General features: G+C 43.4%; 3 protein-coding genes across 7 annotated transcripts in view; 2 read left to right on the top strand and 1 right to left on the bottom strand.

Moving 5' to 3' along the window:
* On the top strand, positions 1 to 4,642 carry ddit3 (DNA-damage-inducible transcript 3). The gene is made up of 4 exons (XM_061832407.1): positions 1 to 160; positions 1,207 to 1,265; positions 1,939 to 2,151; positions 2,998 to 4,642. Exons 3-4 carry the CDS (start codon positions 1,996 to 1,998, stop codon positions 3,742 to 3,744), a joined length of 903 nt encoding a protein of 300 aa, XP_061688391.1. The 5' UTR covers positions 1 to 160; positions 1,207 to 1,265; positions 1,939 to 1,995; the 3' UTR covers positions 3,745 to 4,642.
* Positions 3,786 to 24,096, bottom strand: mars1 (methionyl-tRNA synthetase 1). 2 transcript variants are annotated; one of them, XM_061832404.1, is made up of 22 exons: positions 23,830 to 24,096; positions 20,663 to 20,753; positions 20,487 to 20,565; positions 20,073 to 20,204; positions 18,622 to 18,697; positions 17,316 to 17,485; positions 17,012 to 17,121; positions 16,822 to 16,938; positions 15,661 to 15,864; positions 13,936 to 14,137; positions 13,607 to 13,681; positions 12,792 to 12,962; positions 12,216 to 12,311; positions 11,687 to 11,804; positions 11,360 to 11,573; positions 9,172 to 9,303; positions 8,933 to 9,037; positions 8,523 to 8,718; positions 6,990 to 7,061; positions 6,736 to 6,762; positions 6,377 to 6,487; positions 3,786 to 5,235 (listed from the first exon to the last, which is right to left on the bottom strand). In XM_061832404.1, the coding sequence occupies exons 1-22, from the start codon at positions 23,930 to 23,932 to the stop codon at positions 5,089 to 5,091; spliced, it is 2,748 nt and encodes a 915-aa protein (XP_061688388.1). In that variant the 5' UTR covers positions 23,933 to 24,096; the 3' UTR covers positions 3,786 to 5,088. The 2 variants fall into 2 exon arrangements, with proteins under 2 accessions (XP_061688388.1, XP_061688389.1); XM_061832405.1 differs by lacking the exon at positions 6,736 to 6,762.
* Positions 24,097 to 24,329: 233 nt separating this feature from the next.
* The window catches only part of arhgap9 (Rho GTPase activating protein 9), a 55,082-nt gene continuing 52,426 nt past the window's right edge, over positions 24,330 to 26,985 (top strand). For all 4 annotated transcript variants that reach the window (XM_061832433.1, XM_061832430.1, XM_061832429.1 and 1 more), the window contains exon 1: positions 24,330 to 24,598. The gene's annotated coding sequence lies outside the window, so the exon portion shown is untranslated. The remainder of the gene's footprint in view (positions 24,599 to 26,985) is intronic.

The following is a 26,985-nucleotide window of genomic DNA, read 5'->3' as shown; positions in this document are numbered from 1 at the left end:
TTGGCGTCGCTCCTTATAAACACCGCCGGGAGTTTCCGTTTAAGCACATTCGGCCGTCAAGAGTTGAACAATGGTTAACATGAGCAATCACCCATTTTCACTCAAATATCTCCATTCGAACCAGCGACAGTCGAGACGGCGAACAAATAAAAGGAAAAGGGTGAGTGACAACTTTTTTTTTTTTTTTTAAAGGGAATTTCCATGTCTTGGAGACTTGAATTCAACCGGGAAAACGTTTTTTTTTTTTTTTTTTTTTTTTTAAATCGGTGGTCCTGATGTTCTTTTGTTTTAAAAATATTAACACTATAGAACGACATGAATTTCAAACGTTGACACTAACATTTTTGTTGAGAATTTTCTTTTTTTCGGTGTCGAATGTACGACGAGCAAAGTTTCCGTTTTGGCGTTCAAGTGCGTCAAAGTTGCCTGAGAGACAATTGAATGACCTTTAGTAATAGCATTTTTCAAATATGTCATATTATAATTGTTGCTCAAACTACGTAGCCCACAAATATATAATTTCCCTTTTTAAAAAAAACCTGAAAGTTTTACAATACTGAACACAACGTAAAATAACGAAGCCCTTTCACACTTCAAGTAAATAATGTCGTATTTCTATATTGTTCTTTTTCCCCCCTCGTCTTAAACCCAATCGAGCCACAGGACCTTTATTTTTTTCCATGACGTAATTTTATTACCTCAGCGGTCAATTGAACAGGATCGACAACAATAAAACTTAAATCCCCGATTAACAATTTTAATTAACGATAATTGCTCATCACTGTAACTACCAAGTAACATGACAGCCCGTGAAGGAGCGTCATCCCAAATTGGCGTGTTGTCCAAAATACACAGGTATATTTTTTTAAAGACATCAAAGTAAATCACGTTTTGTTGTGGGGGGGGGGAGGAGGGGGGCTGGGTTCTTGTTGCGTGTGGTTGTAGCGCGTGTGGAAGGCGAGCAAAGAGGCGCGACTGACTGCCAGACGTCAAAATCAAAGTCCAGTTAGTCGCCGTTGTCCTCATCTTGTTGATCGATGATGAGGCGTGTTGTGCGGCGCTTTTTTGCACAGGGGGCGCAAGTGAGGGCTTTAGTGGTCTTTGTTTAGAGTTCAGGGCAAGGCCGTCTGTCTTTGATCACAAAGTACTTTTTTTTCCCTTTCTTGACAGCTGCTAAAGCAAAATTTGACTTTTTTCCTTTTCCAGATTTGTCGGGGCAAAATATCTTCAACGGATTTGCAGACTTGATTAAGGGAGTCCTAAAGGTAAAATACTTATTTGTATACTGTCGTCATACATATTCGGCATTTGTTTTGCATTTTTGACTCTTGAGGCTTTCATTTTATATTCATTATTGTGTGTGTGTGTGTGTATTTACATAGTTTCATTTTTCACTATTGCTTTAATGCTTAATTGGCTTTTGTCTTTTTTTTCACACAATTTTGCAGTCGACTGATGTAGCGTTAATTTTCACTTTATTTGATTTAATGATTTAATCTATTTTTCATATATTTTGAATCTTTATCAATATAGTTTTAAAATAGAATTTCAAGTCTTAAGATTAAATTTTGAATTCAATTTAAGTTGTGCTTGACATGTTTTTACATGGAATTTGAATTTTCGAAGATAAAAATAGTAGCTTGATTCGCATTTAAACAGATTTGTTTTTGAAGACGTTTATCTTAATCATTAAAATTTTCTGTCTTTATTTAAACTTGGCCCTTGTCTAATTTTTTAACTTAATTCAGCAACTAGCTGCAACATTTGAATTTATTGACTTAAACGGCTTTCCGTTTTGTATATTCAGCATTCCATAACACCATTTTTTGTTTGTTTGTTTTTTTTTAAAGTGAGCGCCACGATTGTATTTTACAGTTTGTTCTCCCCCAGCAGCGACAAACTTGTCGTTTTAACGTTAGCGCTCTCCCGCGTCGCCAGGTCCCGAGTGGAAGCGTGTGGCCGAGTGTCGAGTGCGTTGCGAAGTTGACTGGCGAGATGACTGCCGAGTGGCTGCACCTGCCCCCGCCGTACCCCCCCGGCGTGGGGCCGCTGTGTGGCGCAGAGTTGGAGGCGTGGTATGAGGACCTGCAGGATATCCTGGGCTCGGACGCGGGAGGGGCAAAGCTGGCGCGCGCCCCCCCATGTGGTGAGGTCAGTGGCTTATAGAGGAGGGGAAACCTGGATGCTCACGCTTAGAATTTCAGGGAGGTTCGAGTACGGTGCGTCTAGACTGCATGGAACAGGGGTGTCCAAACTTTTCCTTTGAAGCGATGCATTCAGAAAAATGGAAAATGGTCTTTATGAAACATGCTAAAACATTTTGATTCTGAATTGCCCAAGTCATTTTTGAAGAATTTTGGAAAACAACCCCCCCAAAAAATTCAAGAGTTCATTGCCTCAATTCAGGCTTTGCACATTATCATGACTTGGGTGACTTGAGAATCTAACACAAAGTTAAACCCAAATTTTTAGAGAGCAAATTATGTATTTTTTTTTAAATTGATATTTTGACAGTAAATTAAAAAGGACTGAAGCAAAAATGTTATTAGGCAAACAATCGTCATAGTTAGAAAAAAGAAAAAAAAGAATCAAAATCGCATTGCGTTACAGCAACAATTTTTGTTGTGACATACATAAGTCAATTATTAATCTACCATTTAAAAGTGATGTGTTTCTTACAAAATTTGAAATTATTTACAAATTTAACCCTCTCTGGACCAAATCAAATTTTGCAGAGAAAAATCTGATACTTTCAGAAAATAATACTCTGGACTTAAAATTCTCGATAATATTAAACCTGGTGCAAATTTGCAGCCCCTGCCCGTAAAGGGTAAATGAAAGCGACTTTTTATAAAATGATGATTATTATTTTTTTTTAATTTTTAGAATTTAAAGTGTAATGCCTTGAATTCAATGTATTGTAAATATGAAACCTCCGGGGAGCGGTCTGGCCTTTTGGGTCGTCAACAGATGTCGCATTTGCTGTCGTACTTACAGAAGGAGCCCGAGTTCCTGGATGTTCTGGAGAGCTGCTCCCTGACGTGGCTGACGGACGGAGGTCACACGTGGGGGGAGGGCATTCAGAGGACGACGGAGCTGGTCCACAATGCCCAGCCTCTGCATCACACCTCCTCCTCCTCCAGCTTGACTCCGGCAGAAGAGCGGAAAACGGAGGTGAACGCGAGGAGCGGCGACGGCGACCTGCTTCCTCCTGAGTTCTTTGAGTTCCTGAGTGAAGGAGGAATGGTGGATTCAAGCAGTGGCTATTACTACCATCATCATCAGCAGCAGCAAGTTAACAACAACCATCCAGCGTCTCCATCAGCCAGCGAGGAAGAGTTGCCCTGCGTCCCCGATTCGCCATCCTGCTCGTCATCCTCCGCCTCGCAGTCGCCTTCCAGGCGCTGCTCGTCTCCGTCGTCTCCCGTCTCGTCGCCGTCCATCTGCTCGCCCTCTCGGCCGGGCAAGCGACGGCGAAGCGAGGGACCCGACGGCGCCTCGTCGTGCCCGGGCACCTCGGTCGCCCAACCGCAGCAGCAGCAGCAACGCGCGTCCTCCTCCTCGTCCTCGTCGTACTTGTCCGCCAAAAAGAGTCGCAAAGAGAGGGAGCAGGAGAACGAGAAGAAAGTGCAGGAGCTGACGGAGCAGAACGAGCGCTTGAAAGCGGAAATCGAAAGGCTTGGCGAGGAGGTGCAGCGCACGCGGCGAGCCCTCATCGAGAGACTTGTCAACACCAGGAAATGAGCTCACGGAACGACAAGAAAGCGGCACTGAGGAAAGAAATGGTTTGTTTGTGTGTGTGTGTGTGTGTGTGTCCTAAGACCGGAAGGTATGAAAACCAAAGAGATTTGTAAAATGTATGGAAAAGATGATGAAAGTCAAGGCAGAGTTGGAAGAAAAGCGGGAACATCACTGCAGCAAACTAGAACGATTCAGCACGTGAAACGCAAAAGAACAGGAAAGCTCTTAAAGTGGTTTATCGCACGGCGGGCGGCGAAGGTCTGTAACGTGAAGTCACTCCGCCGCCGTGCGAAAGGATGATTTGACGAATGCACGTTGGAAAGAAAGGAATTCAGTTGAGGGCATTTATTTCGTTGTGCTTTCCCGCTATTTTGCAATACTGTACATTGTAACTCCTCTTTTAAAAAAAAAAAAAAAAAAAAAGGGCTGCAATATGGCTAGCAGAGATTATTTGCCCCAATTTGTGGTGAGAGGAGCAGCTCAGGAACGTTTGAATATGCCCCCCCCCCCCACCTTTTGCTTTGAGAGGAGTACAACAATAATTTTTTGGGGCTTTTTCTATTAGCCTTTGCATGCACACATAGTTTTTAATACAGCAGGTTGCCCCCAACGAATATTTCTACAGGTTAGGTTTTTTTTTTATTCAACGCGAGAACTGTTTTTAAATTCAATGCGGAACTTGCGGTACATATATATATCCACTTGCTATTTTTATACAATTTCAATCAGATTTACTGTACACATTTGTACTGTTCATTTATACTTTTGTAATTGAGTCATCTAAATTGTTGATTCTTCATGAATATGCATGTTTTTTTGATTGACGGGATTCATGTTATTAATGTTTCTTATCTGTTGCTGTAACCCCAAAATTTGCAATAAAAATGATTTTCTTTGCTCACGGCAAGAATTGTTTATTAAGCGTTCACATGATTGACAGAAGTCCCGGCGTCACACTAGGCAGATTTTCTCAAAGGGAAAATTGATATGCTTTTTTTTTTTTTCTTAATGCGGCCTCAACATTTCAAAATGTGCACTTCGAGAGGCTGATGTTGCGTATCACAGGGAGAGTATCAAATCAGTTTCTCTTGGTGTAGGGATTTTTCCCAAATCCTTTCATTGTGTAGCCGAAATCATTTGGCTCCCTTTTGTGTTTCCATTTCCCCGCCGGCCTCACGAGCATTTCATTCGACCTCGGCGCTAAACGCTGTTGTCTCAGATCCCGTCACGGCTTTGCCTTTGGCTAACACGCTCGTCCCCCCCCCCCCCCTTTCCCGCTATCACACCTTGCATCTCGTACCCCTCCTCGCACCACCTCTACCGTTTTGCGACTTTTACGACCGCGTCTCATTTCTTGCCCTTGACGGGTGCGGGCTCGGGGCTCTTGCCGTCCGCCAGCGCCAACAGCCTCTTCAGCTCCAACAGCTTCGACACCTCGGCCATGACCACCGTTTTGTCGGCTTTCTGCGCTTTCATGGCTCGCACTTTTTCTCCCTGCCACAGACGAGATGACAGTTACAAATCTGCATTGTTATTTTTTTTTAAATTAAAAACCAAAACCAAAACAAAAGGACTAACGAACAACCCTAAATTATTTACAAAAATATCCCAACCATCAATAGCAGACTACGATGTAAATAAAACGCAATTTATAATGTGAAAGTTCATCTCCCATTCCTCTGTTAACATGTGATGAAGATATAAATATATAATGTATAAATGTTATATTTTCATCTGTTCATTCACAAAGTAATGCATATAAATTTATAAAAAGGCACTTTTTGTACAGTTAAAAAAAATACCTTTATAAAAAGGCATTTTTTGTACAGTTAAAAAAAATAGTTGAATGGTTCATTGTGTGCAGGATTTGATGGCTAAATAATAATAATAATCAGTCGGCAAAGCAAAAATAAAACTTGCAGGGGTCCATTTTTGAGTCATTTGCTACAGTAAAATTTGAGTAATTTGGAATTATGTTTAGTGAGTCAAATGTTTTGGTATTATAATTACACAAAAGGTGTCCCCCAAAAATGTAGTCACTAAAAAGGGGTACTCGGGATAGGGAGGAAAAGGACAATTTTTTTTTTTAATGGCGTTAAAATATTGTAATTTTTTTTTTCTTACATTTAACTTAAGATTCAATATCAATGAACACCTCAGTGGGAGGCCCCGTAGCTCAGTGGTTAAGAGCACGGGTTTGGTAAACCAGGGGTTGTAGGTTCATATCCCACTGGGGCCTCCACTCCCTGAGAAGGGTTGCGTCAGGAAGGGCTTCCGGTGTAAAAATTGTGCCAAACATATATGTGCGTTCATCTGTGGCGACCCCGAAAGGGATAAGCCGAAAGAAACCATCCATCCATCAATGAACACCTCAGTCAAAACCAACTATCCGAGTACTGTCAAGGCCGGTCAAAGCGTGAATACATTTTTTTTGGGACACGCTGTTTTAGGAGGCCGTTTCTAATTTGGGAACTGGGCAGGAAAATTTGGGACACGCTGGTGTGTACGATTTTGCATGAATATATCCGTACAAAATGATAATTAAAAAAACTAAATTTAAATTATTTAGTTACATTTATTATTTTATTTACTTTTTTTTTTTTTTAATAGAGATCCCAATGCGCGGAATCATCACCTGTTCAGCCACGGCTTGCGTCAGCTGCCGGGCTTTCTCGGGGTCCGCTTCCGTCGCAGGGGTGGCGAGCGCGGCGGCCGACTGAGGGCCGGCAGCGTTCGGAGTCGCCATCTGAGGGGGCCAAACGACATCACGGCGTTTCAGGAGGGATGAGTGACTTCGTTTCAGACAAAAGCGCTTCTCAGTCAAGGTGTCAAACGGGATTTCACGAGTGGCTGATGAACGGACAGACGTGGAAACACACTGGACTGACGGTGATAAGAGAACGTTCAAACACTGCTAGCACGAGTGAAAGCATGCGCTAATCAACGGTGACGGCGCCAGCGTGGACGCTTCACAAACAAACACACGGATGGTACCTTCTCGTTTGGCAGTTCGTCTTCAGGCTAGACCAAGACAGTTGACAAGGTTTAGACAAGGATTATTCTTTGTCTTCCGGATGAATTCATAACACACAAAGCACATTTTGTCCGTTTGCTATGTATCACATTTAAAAAACTACGAGCAAGTATTCAATCTGCCTGGACCATTTGCACAGCTAGTCGTCACTCACTGTTTTTTTGCCACCCCCCCCCAATGAAAGAGCCCAAAATGCTCGTTCGCTATCACGTACCTGCTGGCCGCCAAATCTCTTCTTCAAAGCTTCAATCTGCTCCACCTCCAGTTTCTGGAACAATGGACTCACCTGCAGAAGGGAGAAAATGGAAAATTATTTAAAAATATACATTAAACATATCATGAAAATGTAGCTGAATCATTCTGCAGACTTTGGAGATGTAAAATGTAAACCAGAGTCAGCACGCTAAGGCCACCGGTAAGGTTGTACACTTCAAAATCTACGACTCGCACACATTTTTCAATATTTTTTTTTGCGTGATGCAACACAAGATGTCAGCATATTGCACGACACCTCACTTCAAGAAACATAAAAGGATTCAAAAAAAGAAAATGCACAAAATGTCCTTTTTAATTGCTCATATACAAATAGTTGAGTCTCTGGAGTGGCTGTCCAGTCATCAAGATTGTAATTAAACACACGAGTAATTCTTTTTGTTTCGGGATGATTTTTCAAGCCAATACCAGTACTCACTGATATTGATACCACCAGCACTTTTGATGCATAATATTTCTATGAACATACTGGGAGGCAATTGCGAACTGAGACCTTTCTTTCTTTCTGATGTACATAGTGATTCAACGACGTACCAAATTACAGCAGTGTAGCGCCAACTACTGGTCAGAAGGACTTAATGTCAGAGTTCTTTTCCCTTAAGGTTTAGCGGCTGGTACCAATGTGACGGTCTGAGCGCTCCCCCGTGCTGAAAAGTCTCCTTGTGATGAATGCGCGTGCGTTACTAACAGAGGAACTTTGTGTACATAGCCGACACTTCCTGGGAAATCCCCGGTCTCATAGTTCCCCTTCTTCTACATAGAGGGAGCTAACGTACGTTATATCCTAACATTAAAACAAAAGTTGATAAATAAAAAAAAAGATATACACCTATATGCACGTTCGCTGTGTTCGTCTTTCTGAGACCTCCGTAGCGAACATGAACGCTCGCCGACAAGTTGTCGAATGGCACGCGCTGAAGTATGGATGGGGATGTTTCAGACTGGCCGGACGTTTACAAGATATACCCACATGCTCATTCATCACAAGGAGACTTTTCAGCACCGCGAGCGCGCAGACCATCACACCGGCATCCACTATGAGTACCCAATAACTTAAAATAGGGGAACGATACAGATAACGGGTCTGAAGTATATTTGCTTAGTACAGTTCGGTTGAATTTAACTGTTAAACACATTTGTTTGGAACTGATTGTTTTCTAAAATTTATTTAAATACACATTTTCATTCACTTTCATGTGCAACACAATTTAAATGAAATTTCATTCATGTGGAGTTGTTTTAATGTTCCTACATTTAAGCATAACTTTTAAACTGCATAAAATTACAGTGGCTTACAGTAATATTAAACACTTTTTGGAAATGGAAATGGTCCCTTGTTTAGGATGAGCACTCGCTCCTAACTCTCTGCTGCTGAGAGGATATTTAACGAAGTGGTCCTCGGTGTAATGATTTGGAAAAATAATGATACCTTCCAAAATGCTTTTTCCCTCGCTCCCGGAAAACCCATACTCACGGTGCCAATACGGTGGCCGGGATCGAGGACCCGAGCGAAGGCGCCCGTGCCGCGCAGCGCGGCGCTGACGCAAGAATGAGGTGCGTTGAGTTGATCCCTGATGGTCTGGCTGACCGCCGGCATGTACGGCAGCAGCATGACGGACAGCAAGCAGGCGACGTTGACGGACACGCCGGTGACGGTGCCCGCGCGCTGCCTGCAGGGCGACGATACATTCTCAATACTGTCCTAAAATTGAATTTCTAATTCCACGGCGATATTAGATTGTGAATGAATGTGTAACCAAAAGTGGAGTGATGGCCAATTTAAATATCTTCATTCAAAGCGGTGATTCTCGTATGTAGTGTATATGCAAATTTGTCCAACCCTGCTTGACGTGATAGACAGAGCTTGTCTCATTGTAATCTCACCGTTCTGCATCTCCTCCCTTGATCTTCTTCCAGGGTTCATTTACTTGGATGTATTGGTTGCCATGGCGAGAGATGTTGAGGATGTGCTTCAAACCGTCACGGATTCTGGTGGAAATATTCACGCGTCAATTCAGTTCCAGCGCAAACAGCTTCTCAGTCAAAAACATCACAAAGCTGCGCTACTCGCGCGGAAAAGCAGACGCGCCGCAATGTTGAATGGAGTGGTAAAGTGGTCTTACTTGACTTTGTCCAGGAGTTGGATGTACTGCTGAAGCTCCCAGCCCACTACGGCCAGGAGCTTCTTATCTTCCTGCAGCAGCTCCATCGCGGGCACGCAGCCATCAAAGAACTTCGAAACAAACATGCCGGCTCTAGAGGATTTGGGGGGGGGGGGGGGTGTAGAGGATGGAGGAGGGCAGAGAAAAAAAAAATATAGAGGGGGTCATCAGGAGAGTGAGAACGACAGCCGAGAATCAGTAGGGAGAAAGTGCGACGTAAGAAAAAAAAAAAAAAAAAAAAAAGACGCGCTAGCCGCCACGCTAATTGATGCTAAATTATAGATTGTGTTGCCTTTTGTAATGTGCTCTGCTGATGTAAATGAACATAACAGCTCTGCCTTTGAGCCTCTCCGGCGCAAATAATCCAGCTGAGTTGTATGCGCGCATCAGCGGGATGCTTCACGGCGAGGGGCTGACGCGTCTGACGCAACGCGCTCATCAATATTTGACCGAATTCCGCACCGCTAAAATGTTTTGACAAGAACGTCATATTTACGGTCAACGGCGGATTTGATGTGGGAGTGGAATGAACTTTTCCTGACCCGCACTCTTCAATTTTTGTGAGCCCGTAATTCTCAAAAAGGTGGACATCCTGTCTATAATTATGTTCTGATTTGAGGGCTGGTTTTTGGGCTACTGTCTACCTCAATGAACCTCCGGCTGGATGCAGTTTAAGATCTTTTTAAAGTAATTAGGCATCAACATTTTTTGCCTGAGACCAATTTTTGAAGATCAGGGTGCTTTGGAAAAACATAAAAAAAAAAAAAAAATCAGAGGGAAACATCTTTGATGTGGGATTTAACCCCAATCTATATTTTTAACACCATTAAAAGGCGGTATAATTGGGTGTGATGTTACACCATGCCAAACATATTTACAAAACGCGGGGAGAACCTCTTGAAATAGTTACATCGCCGACGATCAGAGATCATAATTGGACTGCATGTTTCAAGCAAATTAGCCTCCTTTTGATTTCACGTTGACTGAAGGAAACAGCGGTGCATTTTCGCAAAAAGAAAACATTCTTAATTGGTCGGTTACAGCATGTTCTCGCGCTGTGATGGCCAACCAGTTCCAACTACTTTTATTTCGGTGTCCTTTTACTTGCGCCAACATGGGTTCATTCACACCGCTGACCACCAAGTATTGGAAACTTGTCTCCGCTGACGTGCTTTTCGGAGTTACGCAGGATTTGAATGTGCTTACCGTATCCCCGTCCTCATTTTCCGAGTCATCTAGATATCGTATTACCACCCGCTTTAACATGTCATTAAAAAAACTCTCCCTCTTGTAGCAGGTACTACTGCTTCTGGCGCAACAGAAAAACACACCTCTTGAAATAGTCGTTCTTTTCCCCCTTGCAGATCTGCTACGATTAAATTCAGAGTAATAAATCCATTATAATACGAGTCATCATGGCATTATTATTGCCAATGCAATTATAGTTGTTGCTCTTGAACTTTTCTTCCGGGCATTAGCATTTTCATGAATCCTGAAGTATTTGCTACATACATTCAGCTGTTTCCACCCCCAAAACCTCCCTCAGAGGGCCGTTACGACTGTGAAATTATAAAAAAAATTTCATCGCCTCATCATATATACACATTAAATTTATGAACTAGTTTTGGAATCAGAAATCAAGGGTAATTGTTTTTTTTTTTCAACTATGCTCATTGTTTGGTAAGACAAAAATGCTTGTAGTATCGCAATGTGATTTATTATCTCACAATTTGAAATTTTAGTACAGATTTTCACGAGAATCACGGAAGTTGACACATAATTTGCATTCACGGGCCACATAAATGCATGCGACAGGCCGGCTCTGGCCCAAGGGCCTTGAGTTTGACACCTGTGACCCAAGCCATTTATCTGCTTTAAAAATTAAATGTGGTGCTCGAAAATAATTTTTCCCCACCCTGCTCTACCCTATTTTTTTTTTTGCTGCCTCTGCCCCTCGCCGAGCCTCAGGTTTGTTTGAGGTTTCTTCCTTCGAGGGAGTTTTTCCCGAGCCTTCGTCGCCTTCTGCTTCCGGGCTTCAGTCGGTTTCTTAAACGTTTGAGAAACATGCTTCCTCACCCGCTCTCTACATGAAATCCCGAGAGACGCCATCTCATCGATAACTCCTTCATTCAGCGCTTCAGCGACCAACCTGTTAATGAAGTTGCCCAAGTTGTTGAGCAGCTCCGAGTTGTTCTTCAGAGCCATGTCGGCCCACGAGAAGGCCGAATCCTGACCCTCAGGACGCACGTAGAGCAGGTAGAAGCGCCACACGTCGGACGGGATGCCCGTGTCTTTGGCCATGTCACCAAACACGCCGACGCCGCGGCTCTTGGAGAACTTTGTGTCTTCGTAATTCAGATATTCTGCACACAAGTCGGAATATTACATGTGATTGTAAGCATGAATAATTTATCTCACTGTTCATTTTTGACATCAGATATAATGAAAGTATTATGCTGCTATTACAAATGCGTACCGGTGGCGATCAAGTGATTGACCAGTGTGTAGTGGTCCTGGGCTCCCAGGAGGGAGCAGGGAAACACCACACTGTGGAACGGCACGTTGTCCTTGGCCATGAAGTTGTACAGCTCCACCTGGCGGCACATAAGCAACACTGCAACGTGAGGATGACATCATATTAGATCATCGTGAGATCATTCGGTTCAAAGAGGACTTATCAGCTCTTCCCAGCCCCCGCCCAAAACACGCGCTGACACACACAAGCTCACAGCTCAATCCTGGGGTTTTAGATTGAGAGAGATGAGATGAGTCGATGCGATGAAGACATTAACTATGAGGGCAAATAATGGATTTTTCTTTTTTTTTTTTTTTATCTGTTGGAGCTCGTGCGTTTTTAATGAACACGGAGAAGCTAGTTAACCGACACCCAAAGCGTGATATTTACTGCATTCTATCTCGAGGATCTTAAGTCTCCCAACAAAATGTGGAGTTTATCACAGTTGATCCGAATCAAGACAAACTCTCGGCGCTTAAAAGCGTTTTACCTGATCTGGATTCTTCCACCACTGCTCCCATTTGTCTGTGTAGTTGGCAGTGATTGAGATATAACCAATGGGGGCGTCAAACCACACGTAGAACACCTGAAAAAGCACCAAAAAGGTCATAAGTGACCACATTTACAAACGTGTCCGAAGAAAACATTGTAATGTTCCGTTTGGACACGTGGGGTGGATTTACACTGCATGCTTCAAGTGAGCCAGATCCTTTGCTCCCATGTGATGTATAAACATAACAAAATTAAACATTTAAAAAAAAACCGCACAAACCTAATCTACAGCAAAAGCATTGACAAAATAAATCTGTGAAAACATTCCGACATTATAAATGTCAAGTTGTGTCCATCATTAACTAAGCAAAGTGTCGACAATGCTAAGTTGAGTAAATAGGTGAATTTCATTTAAATGTATTGTTGCTTATTACCATGTTGTGCTGACAAGGTGTCAATACGTGTGGCGTACATGCTGGAAATCAGTCAGAAAAATTGGATTTAGGTGTTAAAATCAGATTTAGGCACTTGGGCTTGCAGTGTAAATCCGGCTTCAGTGAGGGAAAAAGCAGACCTTTTCTTTAAAGTCCGGGTGAGGGACTGGCGTCCCCCACTGCAGGTCTCTGGTGATGCAGCGAGGTTTGAGTCCGTCTCTGAGCCAGGAGCGAGTGATCTGCTTGGCGTTCGCAGTCCAGTCTCCGCTGCAGGTGGACTTGTCCAGCCAGCGTTCCAACTGAGCCTCTAACTAGAGAAGAAGACAGACAATTATCCATTCATCGATCGATCCATCCATCCATCCATCCATTTTCTACCACTTCTCCGGGTCGGGTCACGGGGGAAGTAGCTTCAGACTACACTTTCCCCGCCCACTTCTTCCAGCCCTTCCGGAGAGATCCCGAGAAGTTCCCATGCCAGCCGAGAGACACAGTCTCTCCAGCGTGTCCTGGGTCGTCCCCGGGATCTCTTTCCGGTGGGACGTCCCCGGAACACCTCACCAGGGAGAGGTCCAGGAGGCATCCGGATCAGATGCCCCAGCCACCTCATCTGGCTCCTTTCAATGTGGAGGAGCAACAGCTCGACACTGAGCCCCTCCCTGATGACCGAGCTTCTCACCCTTCTCTAAGGAAGAGCCCGAACACCCAGATCAGGGATCTTGTTCTTTCGGTCACGACCCACAGTGCCCAGAGGTGAGGGTGGGAACGTAGATAGACTGGTAAACTTAGCTCCCTCTTCACCACAACGGACCGATACAAAGTCCGCATCACTGCAAACGCTGCACCGAGCCGACAGACGATTTCAAAAAAAAAAAGAAAATTCAGTGCTCACGCTGCCTTAGAAGAAACATGGCACAAAATTCAACAGAGTGAGCGATATTTTTTTAATTTGTACCTTTGGAAGGTCCAGGAAAAGATGTTTGGACGAGCGGATGACTGGAGTCTGTCCGCAGACTTTACAGTGAGGTTCCTAAAAGATAAGAGGACGGACAGACAGCTTCATTCAACACGTCAATCCATCCCTGTTCAATAATGCTCATCCTCATTAGGGTGAGAGTTGAGTTGGAGTTGATCTCAGCTAAGGCACATTTAGAGTCAAACAAGCATTTACAATGAATTTAACACAAACAAAAATCACAATTTGCCAAATTCCCCAAAATGAACCAAACCTTCAGTAAATCTGTACACACACACACACACACACACACACACACAAAAGCTCACCTTGAGTTCAACCGCATTGATGAGTCGCCCACACTTGTCGCACTGGTCGCCGCGGGCGTCCGGGTACTTGCAGTAGGGGCAAGTGCCTTCGACGAAGCGGTCGGCCAGGAAACGCTGGCATTTCTCACACCGTAGCTGCTCCACCATCTCTTCCACCAGGAAGCCGTTTTTGTGGAGCCTCCAGAAAATGTTCTGGGCTATCCTGAGTGACAAAAGTTTGCATGGACGGTTGAGTACAAATTTAGCAGATGACAGACCAGACAGGGACTTGCCGACTAACAGCAATCATTGTGGTGTCAGAGAAAAAAAAAAAAAAAAAAAAAAAAAAAAAAAAAAATCAAGAAAAGAAATATGAAAGGGTTTAATTTGGAGATGATTAAATTGTTCCGGGGGGGAGGATCAAAATGTGAAAGCTCTTAACATGAATCCGCTGTGGGCTTTTCTCTAGTTCACACGGCGCCTGTTGTCTGCTGCGCTGCTGTTGCAGATCAATATGTCTGCTCCCGACGGAAGAACAGAGCCTGCTTTTTCTTCACAATAATGCTGGATAATAACGTTTATTTTAACACCACAAAAACAATACAAATGATGAATTAATGGTACAAATGAAGATGACAAACAAAAATAAAAAAAAAAAAAAGGTAACTTGGAGACTACAACTGTGCTTTGAGACCGATTTAGTTATTAAGTCGATTTTGTGGCTGGGAGGACTCGACGTTCAACATCAACAATCTTGCCCAGATCACTGTAATCTGGTGTTACATAATGTATATAGCAGCGTAAAATGTTGTTTGTGTTTTCATACGTAAACTAATCAGTGTGAAACCGGCATCCTGTGCAGGTCAGGACCTTGCAGTGTTGTGCCACGTGACCTCTTTGTTTAGCTTCTCTATTTATTGTAGATGCGGGGCATCACCCAAAAAAATTACACAAAAATGTTACCAAAAAAATGAAAAAAATCTGAGTGTCTACATCCCAGGCAAACTAAAATGAATGGGCTTCATGTTGGAAAAATAAATGTAAATATTTTTACAAGAAATTCAAAATACAGTATACAGATTTTATGAAATTTTACAAGTATGCGCAGCACCAACATTTTTCATTTTGCCTTTTTTCTTGGATTTTTTTCATGATGTCTAAATCTGTTTGACCAATAATGTACTTTCATCCATCCATTTTCTTACCCGCTTATCCTCACGAGGGTCGCGGAGAGTGCTGGAGCCTATCCCAGCTGTCAACGGGCAGGAGGCGGGGTTACACCCTGAACTGGTCGCCAGCCAATCGCAGGGCACATGGAGACAGACAAAAGTTGCACCCACAATCACACCGAGGGGCAATTTAGAGTGTCCAATCAATGTTGCGTGTTTTTGGGATGTGGGAGGAAACCGGAGTCCCCTGAAAAAACCCACGCAGGCACAGGGAGAACATGTAAACTCCACACAGGTGGGTCCGAGATCGAACCCGGGATCTCAGAACTGCGAGACCAACGATTTTACACCTGAGCCATCGTACCGCCCCAATAATGTACTTTTTTTTCCTGAAAATCCTTGAAAATGTATGCTGCATACTTTTATTAGACTTATTTGACAAAATGCCTTTTCATGACTGTCAATCTTCCCCTCGGGAAAAAAGAAAAAGTAAAACAAACTGACGAACTAAATTAGAGCTCATTTTGGTGAGAAGTCGCTCCAGGATTAGACATTGACAACCCGGCTCGTAACTCACTCCGTCTGCTTGTCGGTTGTCGTCCTGCCAAAGAAGTCAAAGTCAATCTGGAACCACTCGTAGATGCTGGCGTGAATGGCGTGGTATTTGTCGCAGATCTGCTGCGGCGTCAGGCCTTCCTCGCGGGCTTTATTTTCCGTGGCCGTGCCGTACTCGTCTGTGCCGCACACAAAGAGCGAGTTCCAGCCTCGCAGTCGGGCGTACCTTGGAGAGGGCGACGTTGGAAAGGAGACGTTTGCCGCTGAATATCTTACATATGTCGTACACAGGAGACTGCCGCAACTGACCTATTTATATTAATACACGGGATTTACAGCACAGTGTCATTCTTACAACGTCAATGTAACTCCAATTTCAGTGTTGGAATGGAACACACTCAATCACAAACCAATGCTATTGCAGAAGACATAATTACAGGGAATATTTCAATGAAAAACTCTTGCAGGCTATAAGTGTGTGTGTGTGTGTGTGTATATATATATATATATATATATATATATATAAAAAACAAATTGTAAACCAGTAAGAACTGCTCAACCTCCAACGTGCTGTGTCGCCGAGCTAACAAACTTAATCGATACTCTTTTCAGAAGGCCAACATTTCCGTTAAGATCCTTTTTTGTTAGTCGCCTGAAAGATTCGAGAGTTTTGTGAAATACTGGATTTGTTTACTCTTTTGTCTTTCTGCCATTGTCATCAAATTTTAAACAAATAATAGACGTTTCGCTTTGCTTGTGGTGAACTAATATACAGGTTATACTTTTTGAAATAAAATTGAATAAATGGAGTTTGCCTCGATATTAAAAAAATATTCCACCGCCTTTCGTTTTCCGTGTAAGCATACAGGTAAGTGTATCCTCCTTCGTGATTTCTGTCGCATAGAGTAAAAGATCCAGGGCACAATATTGCGCAGTCCTGAGTCCCCCGAAGTGTGTATGCCAGGTACCCTAATAGTCAGTCTGGGCTTGATGTGCTGTCGGTCGCGTCTTCAATAAATGCAGTTAGAAACATAACGTCGTCCACCTTGCGTATGTATGAGTAACGGCGCTCAGGGATCGAAAATGGCCGCCGTTGGAAGCAGCACAACGGGTGACGTCACGTGAAAACAAGCCATAGAGTCAAAACCCGAAGATCCCCTGTTACGCTTTCCCTCGCGAGCACCTGGAGAAGACGTCAGCGCTGAGAACGCAGCCGATGATGTTGCCCAGGTGGGGTACGTTGTTGACGTAGGGCAACGCGCTGGTCATCAGGATGTTTCGTCTGCCTTCCTGCGGCAGACTGAAGGAAAAAAGAAGGAGTCATCGATTTAAAGAGAACCTTGTAGAATAGTGACACAACTGTAATAACTTACATTGGGTGAAGTCTGTCTGTTGGTGCTGGAGCGGAATTCACACCCTTGTGCCAATTGAGAGCAGCGGCTTCCATCTCTTCCTGTGACACCGCACGTTCCATTTCCTCACCCTAAAGCAACACAGACAACACATTAACTGTAAAACAAAATTAATTATCTTAAAGAAAATATCTTCCCACTGTCCTATTTCCTTTCTAAGATGTTTCTGTTCGGTCAGATTAAGCAGGGCAGTTTAGCGTAGATACCATAACGGCACCCGTAACGCGGCTAATGTTTTTTTTTTTTGCACTGGTCTGGCAGATACCTCTGTCGGGCCGCTGTTGCACGGCTGCGTGGCGCCTCTGCACTGGCTGCTCTGCATGAAGCTCTTCATCGCTTGTAGGCCTTTTCCCTGCAGCACTTTGTTTGAAGCCGACACGAAGCCCCGTGAGGCGGCCACACGGTCGAACCAAACCCTCACGGACTTCTGCTCGCCTGGGAAACGCAAGGAAAGAGGGATGAGGGAATAGAATCAGAAAATGAATTTTCAGATTTAAGCGTAGCACACAAAAGACTGTGATTAAATATTTAAGTGCTATCTATGGTGAAATTTAATCCAGATCTAAAAACTTTACTATCGCCCTGAAGGAGGGAATATTAACACAACCTAATTTAAAATACATCTAAACCAATGACGTAGAATAAAATGCAGACGGTGCACAGATCCATTTGAGGTGGTAAATCGGCTTCAACTTCCGGTCAGGGCAAAACATTGCTTTGGGTACTATTTCAGGTGAACGTTGACATCCTTTGATATCTTTACAATTTTACATTGTGAAACATAATATTGGAATACGGTAGGTTTAGCATTTTTGGCGTCAATATGGCTGTTAGCTGTCAAAACCGTGCAGGCGATTGGAAAGAAGTAACTTTTCAGTTTAACCTTCATAATTAATTATTATAATTATAAATGTGGAAAATATAACATTACAATATTATGAAGGTCTGTACCTCCTATTACATATGTATGTGTCAATGTATCTTCTAAACCACAAGTGTCAAACTCAAGGCCCGGGGGCCAGCTCCGCAAAGGCAAATTATGAGTATGAACCTCCATGATTTTTGTTAAAATCTGTATCAAAATGTCAAGTTGTCATATCATAAATTATAACGCTGAGATATTGCAAGCATTATTGTGTACCAAACCATCAGCAATACTTTAAAAACACATTAACCTTCATTTCTAATTCCAAAACTAGCTCATAAATTTCACATGTAAATATGGTGAGGTGAAAGATTTTCATGGTTTCACAGTCATAACGGCCGTCTGAGGGAAAGCGTAACTACAATGTGGCAAGCAACAAAAATTAGTTTGACACCCCAGTTCTAAACCTTCCTGGGTATGCTGCAAATGTTTAGATTATATTCACGTCGCTAGGGATACAAAACATCCCTAGTATATAGATCTATCGCATCGTTTTCCATAACAATGTGTGTATTGTTTATTATGCTTTTTGCCCTGACCGGAAGTCAGAGCCAGTTGACCATTGCGGAGCAAATGTTGGATGCAGAGATGGCGCAGTCTAGTTTTTATTCTACGTCATTGGTCCAAACACAATGTTAATGTTTACCTGAAGCGAGCGATGACGCAGACAAAATCGGATGCAGCGCGGCACAAACAACAAGATCAGCGACTGAAACAACATCCTGAGAAAAAACAAAAAGAGAACCGGCTGCAGTGGAAGCACACAAGACACAGAGACCAATCATTTTAGAATTTCCCATTACAGTCAGACGTTTACATCTCGGTAAGTATTTATAGTAAATTGCAAATGTAATTTTTCCTCGGTTGATGAGTTGTATGTTGCATTTACTCGCAGAGTGCCAACAACGCCATTTTCATCTTAATGCAGTTAGGTTCATTGAAGAATTGTCTATAGGTTGGAATGTGAGTGTGAATGGTTGTTTCTATGTGTTCGGGAACTGACTGGCACCAAAAGTAGCTTAGCCACAACAAGCGCTATTGAAAAGTGATGGATGTCGAAAGATTTAGCAGCTCTTGCTCCACAATGCAACAGCGCTCTCTCTGTAAATGTCACCGTAAACTGCAGCTTTACAGATGCCACGTCCGGGCCGCAGGCAGCGCGCATCTACCATGACATATGGTGGTATGCGATAAACTCGCTATAATGCTGCCTGTAAAAGCAACATTTTCCCACCTTGAGGTATTATCTGCAGCACGGCGGTCCAGCTGGGAAAGCATTGCGCCTCACGGTTCTGAGGACCCGGGTTCGATCCCGCCCTGCCTGTGTGGAGTTTGCATGTTCTCCCTGTGCCTGCGTGGGTTTTCTCCGGGCAATCCGGTTTCCTCCCACATCCCAAACACATGCAACATTTAAAAAAAAAAAAAAACATTATTTGGACACTGAATTGCCCCTTGGTGTGATTGTGAGTGTAGCTGTTTGTCTCTATGTGCCCTGCGATTGGCTGGGAACCAGTTCAGGGTGTACCCTGCCTCCTGCCCGTTGACAGCTGGGATGGAATCCAGCACTCCCTGCGACCCTCGTGAGGATAAGTGGCAAAGAAAATGGATGGATGGATTTAATATTTTAGGTCAAATTCGTACGTCTTTCACTCTGCTGTATTGAAAGCAATGTTTTGCATCACATCCATCCATCCATCCATTTTCTTTATCGCTTATCCTCATGAGGGTCACGGGGAGTGCTTGAGCCTACCCCAGCTGTCAACGGGCACACCTTGGTCAATTTAGAGTGTCCAATTAATGTTGCATGTTTTTGGGATGTGGGAGGAAACCGAAGTGCCCGGAGAAAAGCCACGCAGGAACGGGGAGAACATGCAAACCCCACACAGGCGGGGCCGGGATCGAACCCGGGTCCTCAGAACTGTGAGGCGCAATGCTTTCCCAGCTGGACCGCCGCGCTGCCTGTTTTGCAGCACACCAGACCCAAATTGGCACTGCACAAACTAGTTCATTGCCCACTGTCTATGTTGTCTACTCGAGAAATGGCACTCTTTGAGAAAAATACGTTATAAAGGTTAAAGGAAGACCAGTATGTCGTACCCCAGTTAAATAGGATGTGGTCGCCTTGGTCAAGCTTTGGTCCAAGTAGCTGAGGGGCCCCGCGAGGACTTTGGGTACCTCTGATTCTTTCCCCCGAAGCACGGCCATGTGAAGCGCCTGAAGCAAGGCAGGCTGCACAAGTCAGACGACAGACAAGAGTTACAACAGAGGAAAAGCACTTTTTCCCTCCTTTGCTCAGTCTGAGAGCACAATTGAATGATTGTTATTTACACAATTTCAATCCGCTCCGGTGGCGAGGACACGCTGAAGCGCGGTAAGAGGATTTTACGGGCGAGAATGTGTAGACTAAGGAACTGGAAATCATTTATATCTTTAGGAGGCTTTAGTGTGCGTTGTGCAACAGATTGGCAACCAACCTGAAAAGTCTGCCGTTCCACATTTGAGGGGGCCTACCTGGAGCTCTGTGGTCTCCCATTCCAGCCACTGATCGCAAGCCTCGCTGCACTCTTGCCCGCTCACTTCAAACATGTACCTAAGAAGACAACAAATATGAATGAGCAAAATATGATTCACATCCTCGAGAATACATGCATTGACTGACTTTGCAGGCAGAACTCGACATTACTGACCGGCATATGGCATTTGGGCTGAAAAGGTACTGTCCATTTGGAAAGAGCAGGGCCGGTAAAGATGGACGGCTCAGGAAGGGCACGACTTTTTCTAAAAAAAAAAAACAAAAAAAAAAACAAAGAAACAAGTCAGAATTTATTACACAGTAATGAAGGACTCTGGTTTTGACAAGGTAAAATGGTAAAAAATTATTAACTGTGTGTGTCATATACAGTATACAGCAGGGGTGCACAGACTTTTTTACCCCAAGATCTATTTTTCAAGCACCCAGGAGAGCTATCGACGATGACGGGGGGGGGGGGGGATGATGCTCCCAATGTTATCTTATTAATGTTATGTGATATATTATACTATATATAAATATATGTGTATATTTAAAATATACAATTAGCTTTTTGTGCACTGTATTGTCTGTGCTTTCATCCTGGACCAGGCCGTGCCAAGGTGGAATTTTAACATTACACACCATCTCATCCTGCATTTTCTACTTTGGCATCAGACCAGACCTTTCTCCTTTCTCCAGACCTTTCCAGTTTCACCACTTTTTCTCCGATTATTCACATAGTCCGACAGTCATTGCATCTCAAAGCAACAGCATTTCTTTTTTCATTTTCTCCATTTATATCGAAAGTAAAGATAAGCAGCATGTCTGGCTCGTCTTTGCTCTACGTTGCCCAGACTGTGTTGCTAACTAAAGCGGTGTCATTATAAAACACAGTGCTGGGCTGCGTAAGTACTGTAACATTTGTAATTTTGAGTGTATGTCTTCAAGAGCGGGACGGGGTGGGGGGTTGGGGACGTGGCAAAGGTATCCACATGCTGCCTAAAAGAAACCAGTGGCTTCTTTTTTTCATTTTTTTACAGCACGTATGTGCCTTTGGATGTAACAATCAGTCATCCCTCACTCACTGAATCACATTGCAAAATGCCACAAAGTGAATAGCTGTAGGTTTATACTTTCAATTTTAATTGGATATTTTTTGTTTTTGCATGTAACGCAGCATATCTACGACGAGACTGCATCCGCCGTGCACAATTGCTCACGCGGGCAGTTTAGAGGGAATATTGGCTGACTTTTTTTTTTTTTTTTTTTTTTTTTTGGCACGCCGTCACGCGATCAACCAAGACTGCCTCGCGACGCATTGAGCACCTCTGGTATACAGTACATTAAAGCCCTCTTTAAAGGAATTTTACAGTTTTTCAGTGGCTTTTATCCAATTGGGTCTCTGGACGTACCCTCCAGGGCTGCAGCCATTGAATATATTTAGAATTGATTATTCTATCGATTATTCCACCGATTAATCTAATAAATACCACAGTGGCATCCCAGGGGGTGTTGGGTTAATGATTCACGGGATCTGGCTGCTGGAGGAAAAGCAAACATCTGGAACCAACCATGGGAGGGGTATGAATAATAATGCAGATATTTGTCAAACTTGTTTTTCCACAGCTCACATTTTTTTACGATGTTGTTCAAACACGTTTTTACATGCAGCCTCACCTGACTAGCACAAGTCAGACGCGACTGCTCACTGACTGAGTGCCTTCCCAATGTTATAAAGATGTTGTAAAACAAGGAAAAGCCCAGCTGTGCACTTATAGTTGTGGGAAGTGCTTCAAAATATTTGCGGCTTGAAAGCACATAACTCGGGTCAAAGGTTTCCAACAGGTCGATAAATCATTGCTTTTGCAACAAATTGATGGGCAACACTTGTCGTGGCAATGTGAGTTCAACTCTATGACCGCCTTCCAAAGTGCTATTTTCTACCGCACGGTAAACAATGCGAAAATCAGCCCACTCATGTTATTTGTGAGCAGGAAATTAAGACGCGAAACATTTTTGTATGATATTCATTAAACCAGTCAGAAGTCACTAAATATGGCACCATCAAATTGCTTAGTTGTCAATATTTACTGTTACTTTTTCAAACGACTTCCTCCTGTTTTCCAGCCGTGTTCTTATACGTCAGTTAACCACAACGAATGCATCCATCCATTTTCTTAGACGCTTATCCTCACAAGGGTCACAGGAGTGCTGGAGCCTTTCCCAGCTGTCAACGGACAGGAGGCGGCGTACACCCTGAACTGGTTGCCAGCCAATCGCAAGGCACATAGAGACAAACAGCCGCACTCACAATCACACCTATTACTTTTAATTCAATTGAATTTAGTTACGTTCCTTTTTTTATTGAATTCAACATTATTATTTAGTCTGAAATGTCAATGCTGTGACGGCAAGCGTTGGCCTCACAGTTCTGAGGACCAGGTTCAATTCTGGCCCTGCCTATGAATGGAGTTTGCATGTTCTCCCCGTGCCTGCGTGGGTTCTCTCCCGGCACTCCGGTTTCCTCCCACGGGGCTTGCATTTATTGGACACTCTAAATTGCCCCTCAGTGTGATTGTGAGTGCGTCTGTTTGTCTCTATGTGCCCTGAGATTGGCTGGCAACCAGTTCAGGGTGCACACCGCCTCCTGCCCGTTCACAGCCGGGATAGGCTACAGCACTGGCTCAACCCTTGTGAGGATAAGCGGCTCAGAGGACGGACGGATGGATGGAAATGCTCCCTGGCTCAGGTTCTTTCATGTCCTTGAGGTCCCCGTTTCTCTTTACTGGCTTACCAGTCTCCAAGAGCTCAACGACAGTTTACTTTCTCAACTTAACATCTTTATTTACAAGTTGCAAAAACTTCTGCAGATGTTTAAATCAATGACAAGCAACGTAAGGTGTAGAAAGTACAAGTATGCGTTCAAATGTAGGTAGTAAAAGTAAGAAGTCGTCAGAATGGCAAATACTGAAGTACAGATACCTGAAAAAACAACAGTAAGAACAATAAGAAAGTACTGTATATAAAAAAAATAAAGGGTCCTGTATATGTTTAATATTTCTTTAATATTTTTCTGCTCCAGTCTCCCGCCATCCTGCCTTGACTTGTTTTGGTGAATGCGGATGTTTGGTGGAATATTTGATTGACAGTAGCAACCAATGAATGGCACTTGACAAGCTAGCTTCCGTGCCCCCCCCAAAAAAAATTCCCCCCAAAACTCGCAGTTTTCATTAAAAAAAAAAAAAAAAAACCTCAGCTCAAACTCAAACCCCCTGTCTGGTGAGTATTGAAGTTTAGTCGGACATTTTCCTGATATATTCTAAATGTAAGGGTGCCTCTTACCTTCGTGGTTGACAAACTGGACGTCACACCGGAATTCGGCTCCTTCTAAGGCGGCTAACACTTTTAGGCAGTGTGGGTTGCCTTCGCTAACAAACAGCTTCATTTGGCAGGTGACTGATGACTCGGTTGGGGGAAATGTCTACTTTTAAACACGCTAAAGTGGCTTAGAACGTGACAACTTTGCCGGTAAATACGGTCCACGCACACACGCTGATGCAAGGCGACCGCGCGTCACTGACTAATGGCGAAATTGTAGTTTTTAGAAGGGCGTCTGTACAGTCGCTCGCCGTGATAAAGACTACATCTCCCATAAAACATAGCGTTAAATTGACATTTGGTAAGGTAACTTCGTTTTATATATTTGAAATTCCAGCCGAGCGGTGTTTGTCTCGCTGCACGTCTCTGAAGCTCGCGTCACTTGCACCGCCTGTCCGCGGTATCTGATTGGATAAATGTGAAAACCATATCGCGTGAGTTTAGCCAATCTTCAACCGGGAAACTCGTGCAGCGCAAGCTGTATTTTTTTTTTATTTTTTTTATCGGCTTAAAGAGCTCGGGGGAAGCAAAAACATTCACTAAACCGGGCAACATAAGTGCTCTCGAATGCGACTGTTATTAAAAAAAATAAATAAAAAAGCGTCAGACCGGGTTGTTCATATTCTCGCAAATGATTTTTGGCATCTGCCGAGGATTAATGTGCAACGGGAAGAGCGTAGCAAACTAACCGAAAAAGCAACTGTCCCATCTGAAAACATTACCTCGCTGCAAGGTGAGTGTCGAGATGCAAACTTATTTATTCTGTGTGCTTTCTTGCATATTATTGTTCAATGTTTATTACTATAAAGTTGTTTGATAACTCCAGATGTCATCAGATTAAAAATAGTTTTCTGTGGGTTGTTGGGCCAGTAAAATGAGGACTTTTCTGGGGGGTAAAGTCCGTCCACAGCAATATACCATACAAAATAATTAATAGATTTATTCATATCTGTGCACATTATTTTCCAAGGAATTGCAAAAAATAATGTTCAATATTTCACACATGTAGTATTCTCAATTGTAGCTAGAACATTAATTCTATTTTATAAATGAAACTTCCGGGGTATATTGGATTATTACGGTGTAACTTTAATCTGTTCAGATCTATTGCATGTTTTTAAAATGGATTTGGAACCCTTAAAACATTCATAAAATATCAATATGCAATCAGCGGAGCTGCTGCCAAAAAGGCTTTAGGCCACTGCTGCCACTATCGAGCCACCGTGTCAGACGGAAATCACACAAACGGCAACGTGTTGCTGATAGACCGTGAACAAAATGTATTGTTTCCACCTTCGTGTGTCATCAAAAGAATTTGCTCAAAGGCTTGAGTGTGCAATCACATCCTGTGGAAACACATTTCGCGTACGCAGTCGAGAGCCGCAATTGGACACAACTCGAGCCCAAGGATTCTTTCTACACGGGCAGAATCTCTGACTTGAGCCAACGTACAAGCTTAAAATGTTCCTCACTTGTTGCGTTTGGAAATGTGCCTTTGTGATTTCATCCTCTCTGAGGTCACGACTGCCAAACACCACTCAGATATTACACTGGCCTTCCCTTTATGAAGCCCCTCGCCCTGAGGATTTGCAAAAAAATTCTGAAACCTCGACAGTCTTCACCTTACTTGGCGTCTTTGCCTCTGGCCCGATTCATGTCAGTCGGTGTCCACTTGCCTCGCACCTGAGCTCTGACCAGTTCTTATGAATTTTGCTTTTAGGACGCTTCACGATGTCAAACCTCTCCTTCCTTAAAGGGGACATACTATGGAAAGTTGGTTCTCTAAGGTTCTTATACAAATCATCGGATCTCTGGAACGGCTGCCCACAGAACTGCGTAAATGTTTAATTTTCTGCCTATTTCTAAAACTGTCGCTGAGCGAGCCAATCTGGACTGTGGGGGTAATTAACATAATAACCTGCACCACACTGGCGTTCCCCTCCGTTGACCTCTTGTAATTGAATTCTTTACTTCGAACGTGAGAAAATGAAAAATAAACAGATCAAATCTGAACACAAACCAGTAAAAAATTCATGACACATTTTTGAAATGGAATAAGAAGAAGTCAACGTTAGGAGGAAGAAGTTGAACCTATTGAGAGCGTTTCACTTTTATGCAACAGGCAAAGCCCTATCATGTCGGAGCCGTAAGGTAAGTACAGATGATCCATCCGTTATTATCTATCCATTTTCTTTTGCCGCTTGTCCTCACGAGGGTCGCGGGGAGTGCTGGAACCTATCCGAGCTGTCAACGGTCAGGAGGCGGGGTCTACCCTGGAATGATTGCCAGCCAATCTCATGGCACATCGAGACAAACAGTCGCACTCACAATCACACCTAGGGACAATTTAGAGCGTCAAATTAATGTTGCATGTTTTTGGGATGCGGGAGGAAAGCGGAGTGCCCAAAGAAAACCCACGCAGGCACAGGGAGAACATGCAAACTCCACACAGGCGGATCCGGGATTGAATCCGGGACCTCAGAACTCTGAGGTCAACGGTTTAGCAGCTGATCCACCGTGCCGCCGAGCACAGATTAGCTTCCGATAATAATGTTTTTGTAATATTCGGCTAAATTGTCTACTTGGGGGTGGGAAGTATTTGTCCGGCCACGTCATGGGCCACTGCTACATTAATTGAATTGTGTATTTTGGTGGCTTGGTGATTAAATCCTGTATCCGCCAGTGGTAATGCAATGGAATCGTAATGGGTACTTGTTTCAAGTAAGCAGCTGATCATCACAAACACTCATTGGTTGCTGAGGTGGAGGAGACGGCCGAACTTGTTGTCAGTCTAACAAAAGCAGGGCTCATAATTGGTCGAGCACAATCCGGGGCGTGCTGCTTGAGATGAGCGAAAGTCAACCTGGCAAGAAAGTTGCTGTAAAAACGTCTAGAATTTCTCGGGTATTTTGATGAAAACATGCTGTGAAGCTCTGGAACTGTTTTACATTTAGAAGAAGAAACTCGAGTGACTCCTTGAATGAGTGACCTCAAAACTATGTGACAGCTATCTAACTTTTGAGAAATGGTTGTCTCCAAAGGGTGAACAAAAAGTGGTCCAGAGGAAGAAGAAAAAATAAACAAAACACTTTGAGTGACGCATTGCAAATGTGAGTTTCT

Source organism: Syngnathoides biaculeatus, chromosome 10 (assembly GCF_019802595.1).
Source record: "Syngnathoides biaculeatus isolate LvHL_M chromosome 10, ASM1980259v1, whole genome shotgun sequence".
NCBI classification, from domain to species: Eukaryota; Metazoa; Chordata; class Actinopteri; order Syngnathiformes; family Syngnathidae; genus Syngnathoides; species Syngnathoides biaculeatus.
Note: the sequence above shows the minus strand (reverse complement) of the source record. Positions and strands in the feature narration are given on the sequence as shown.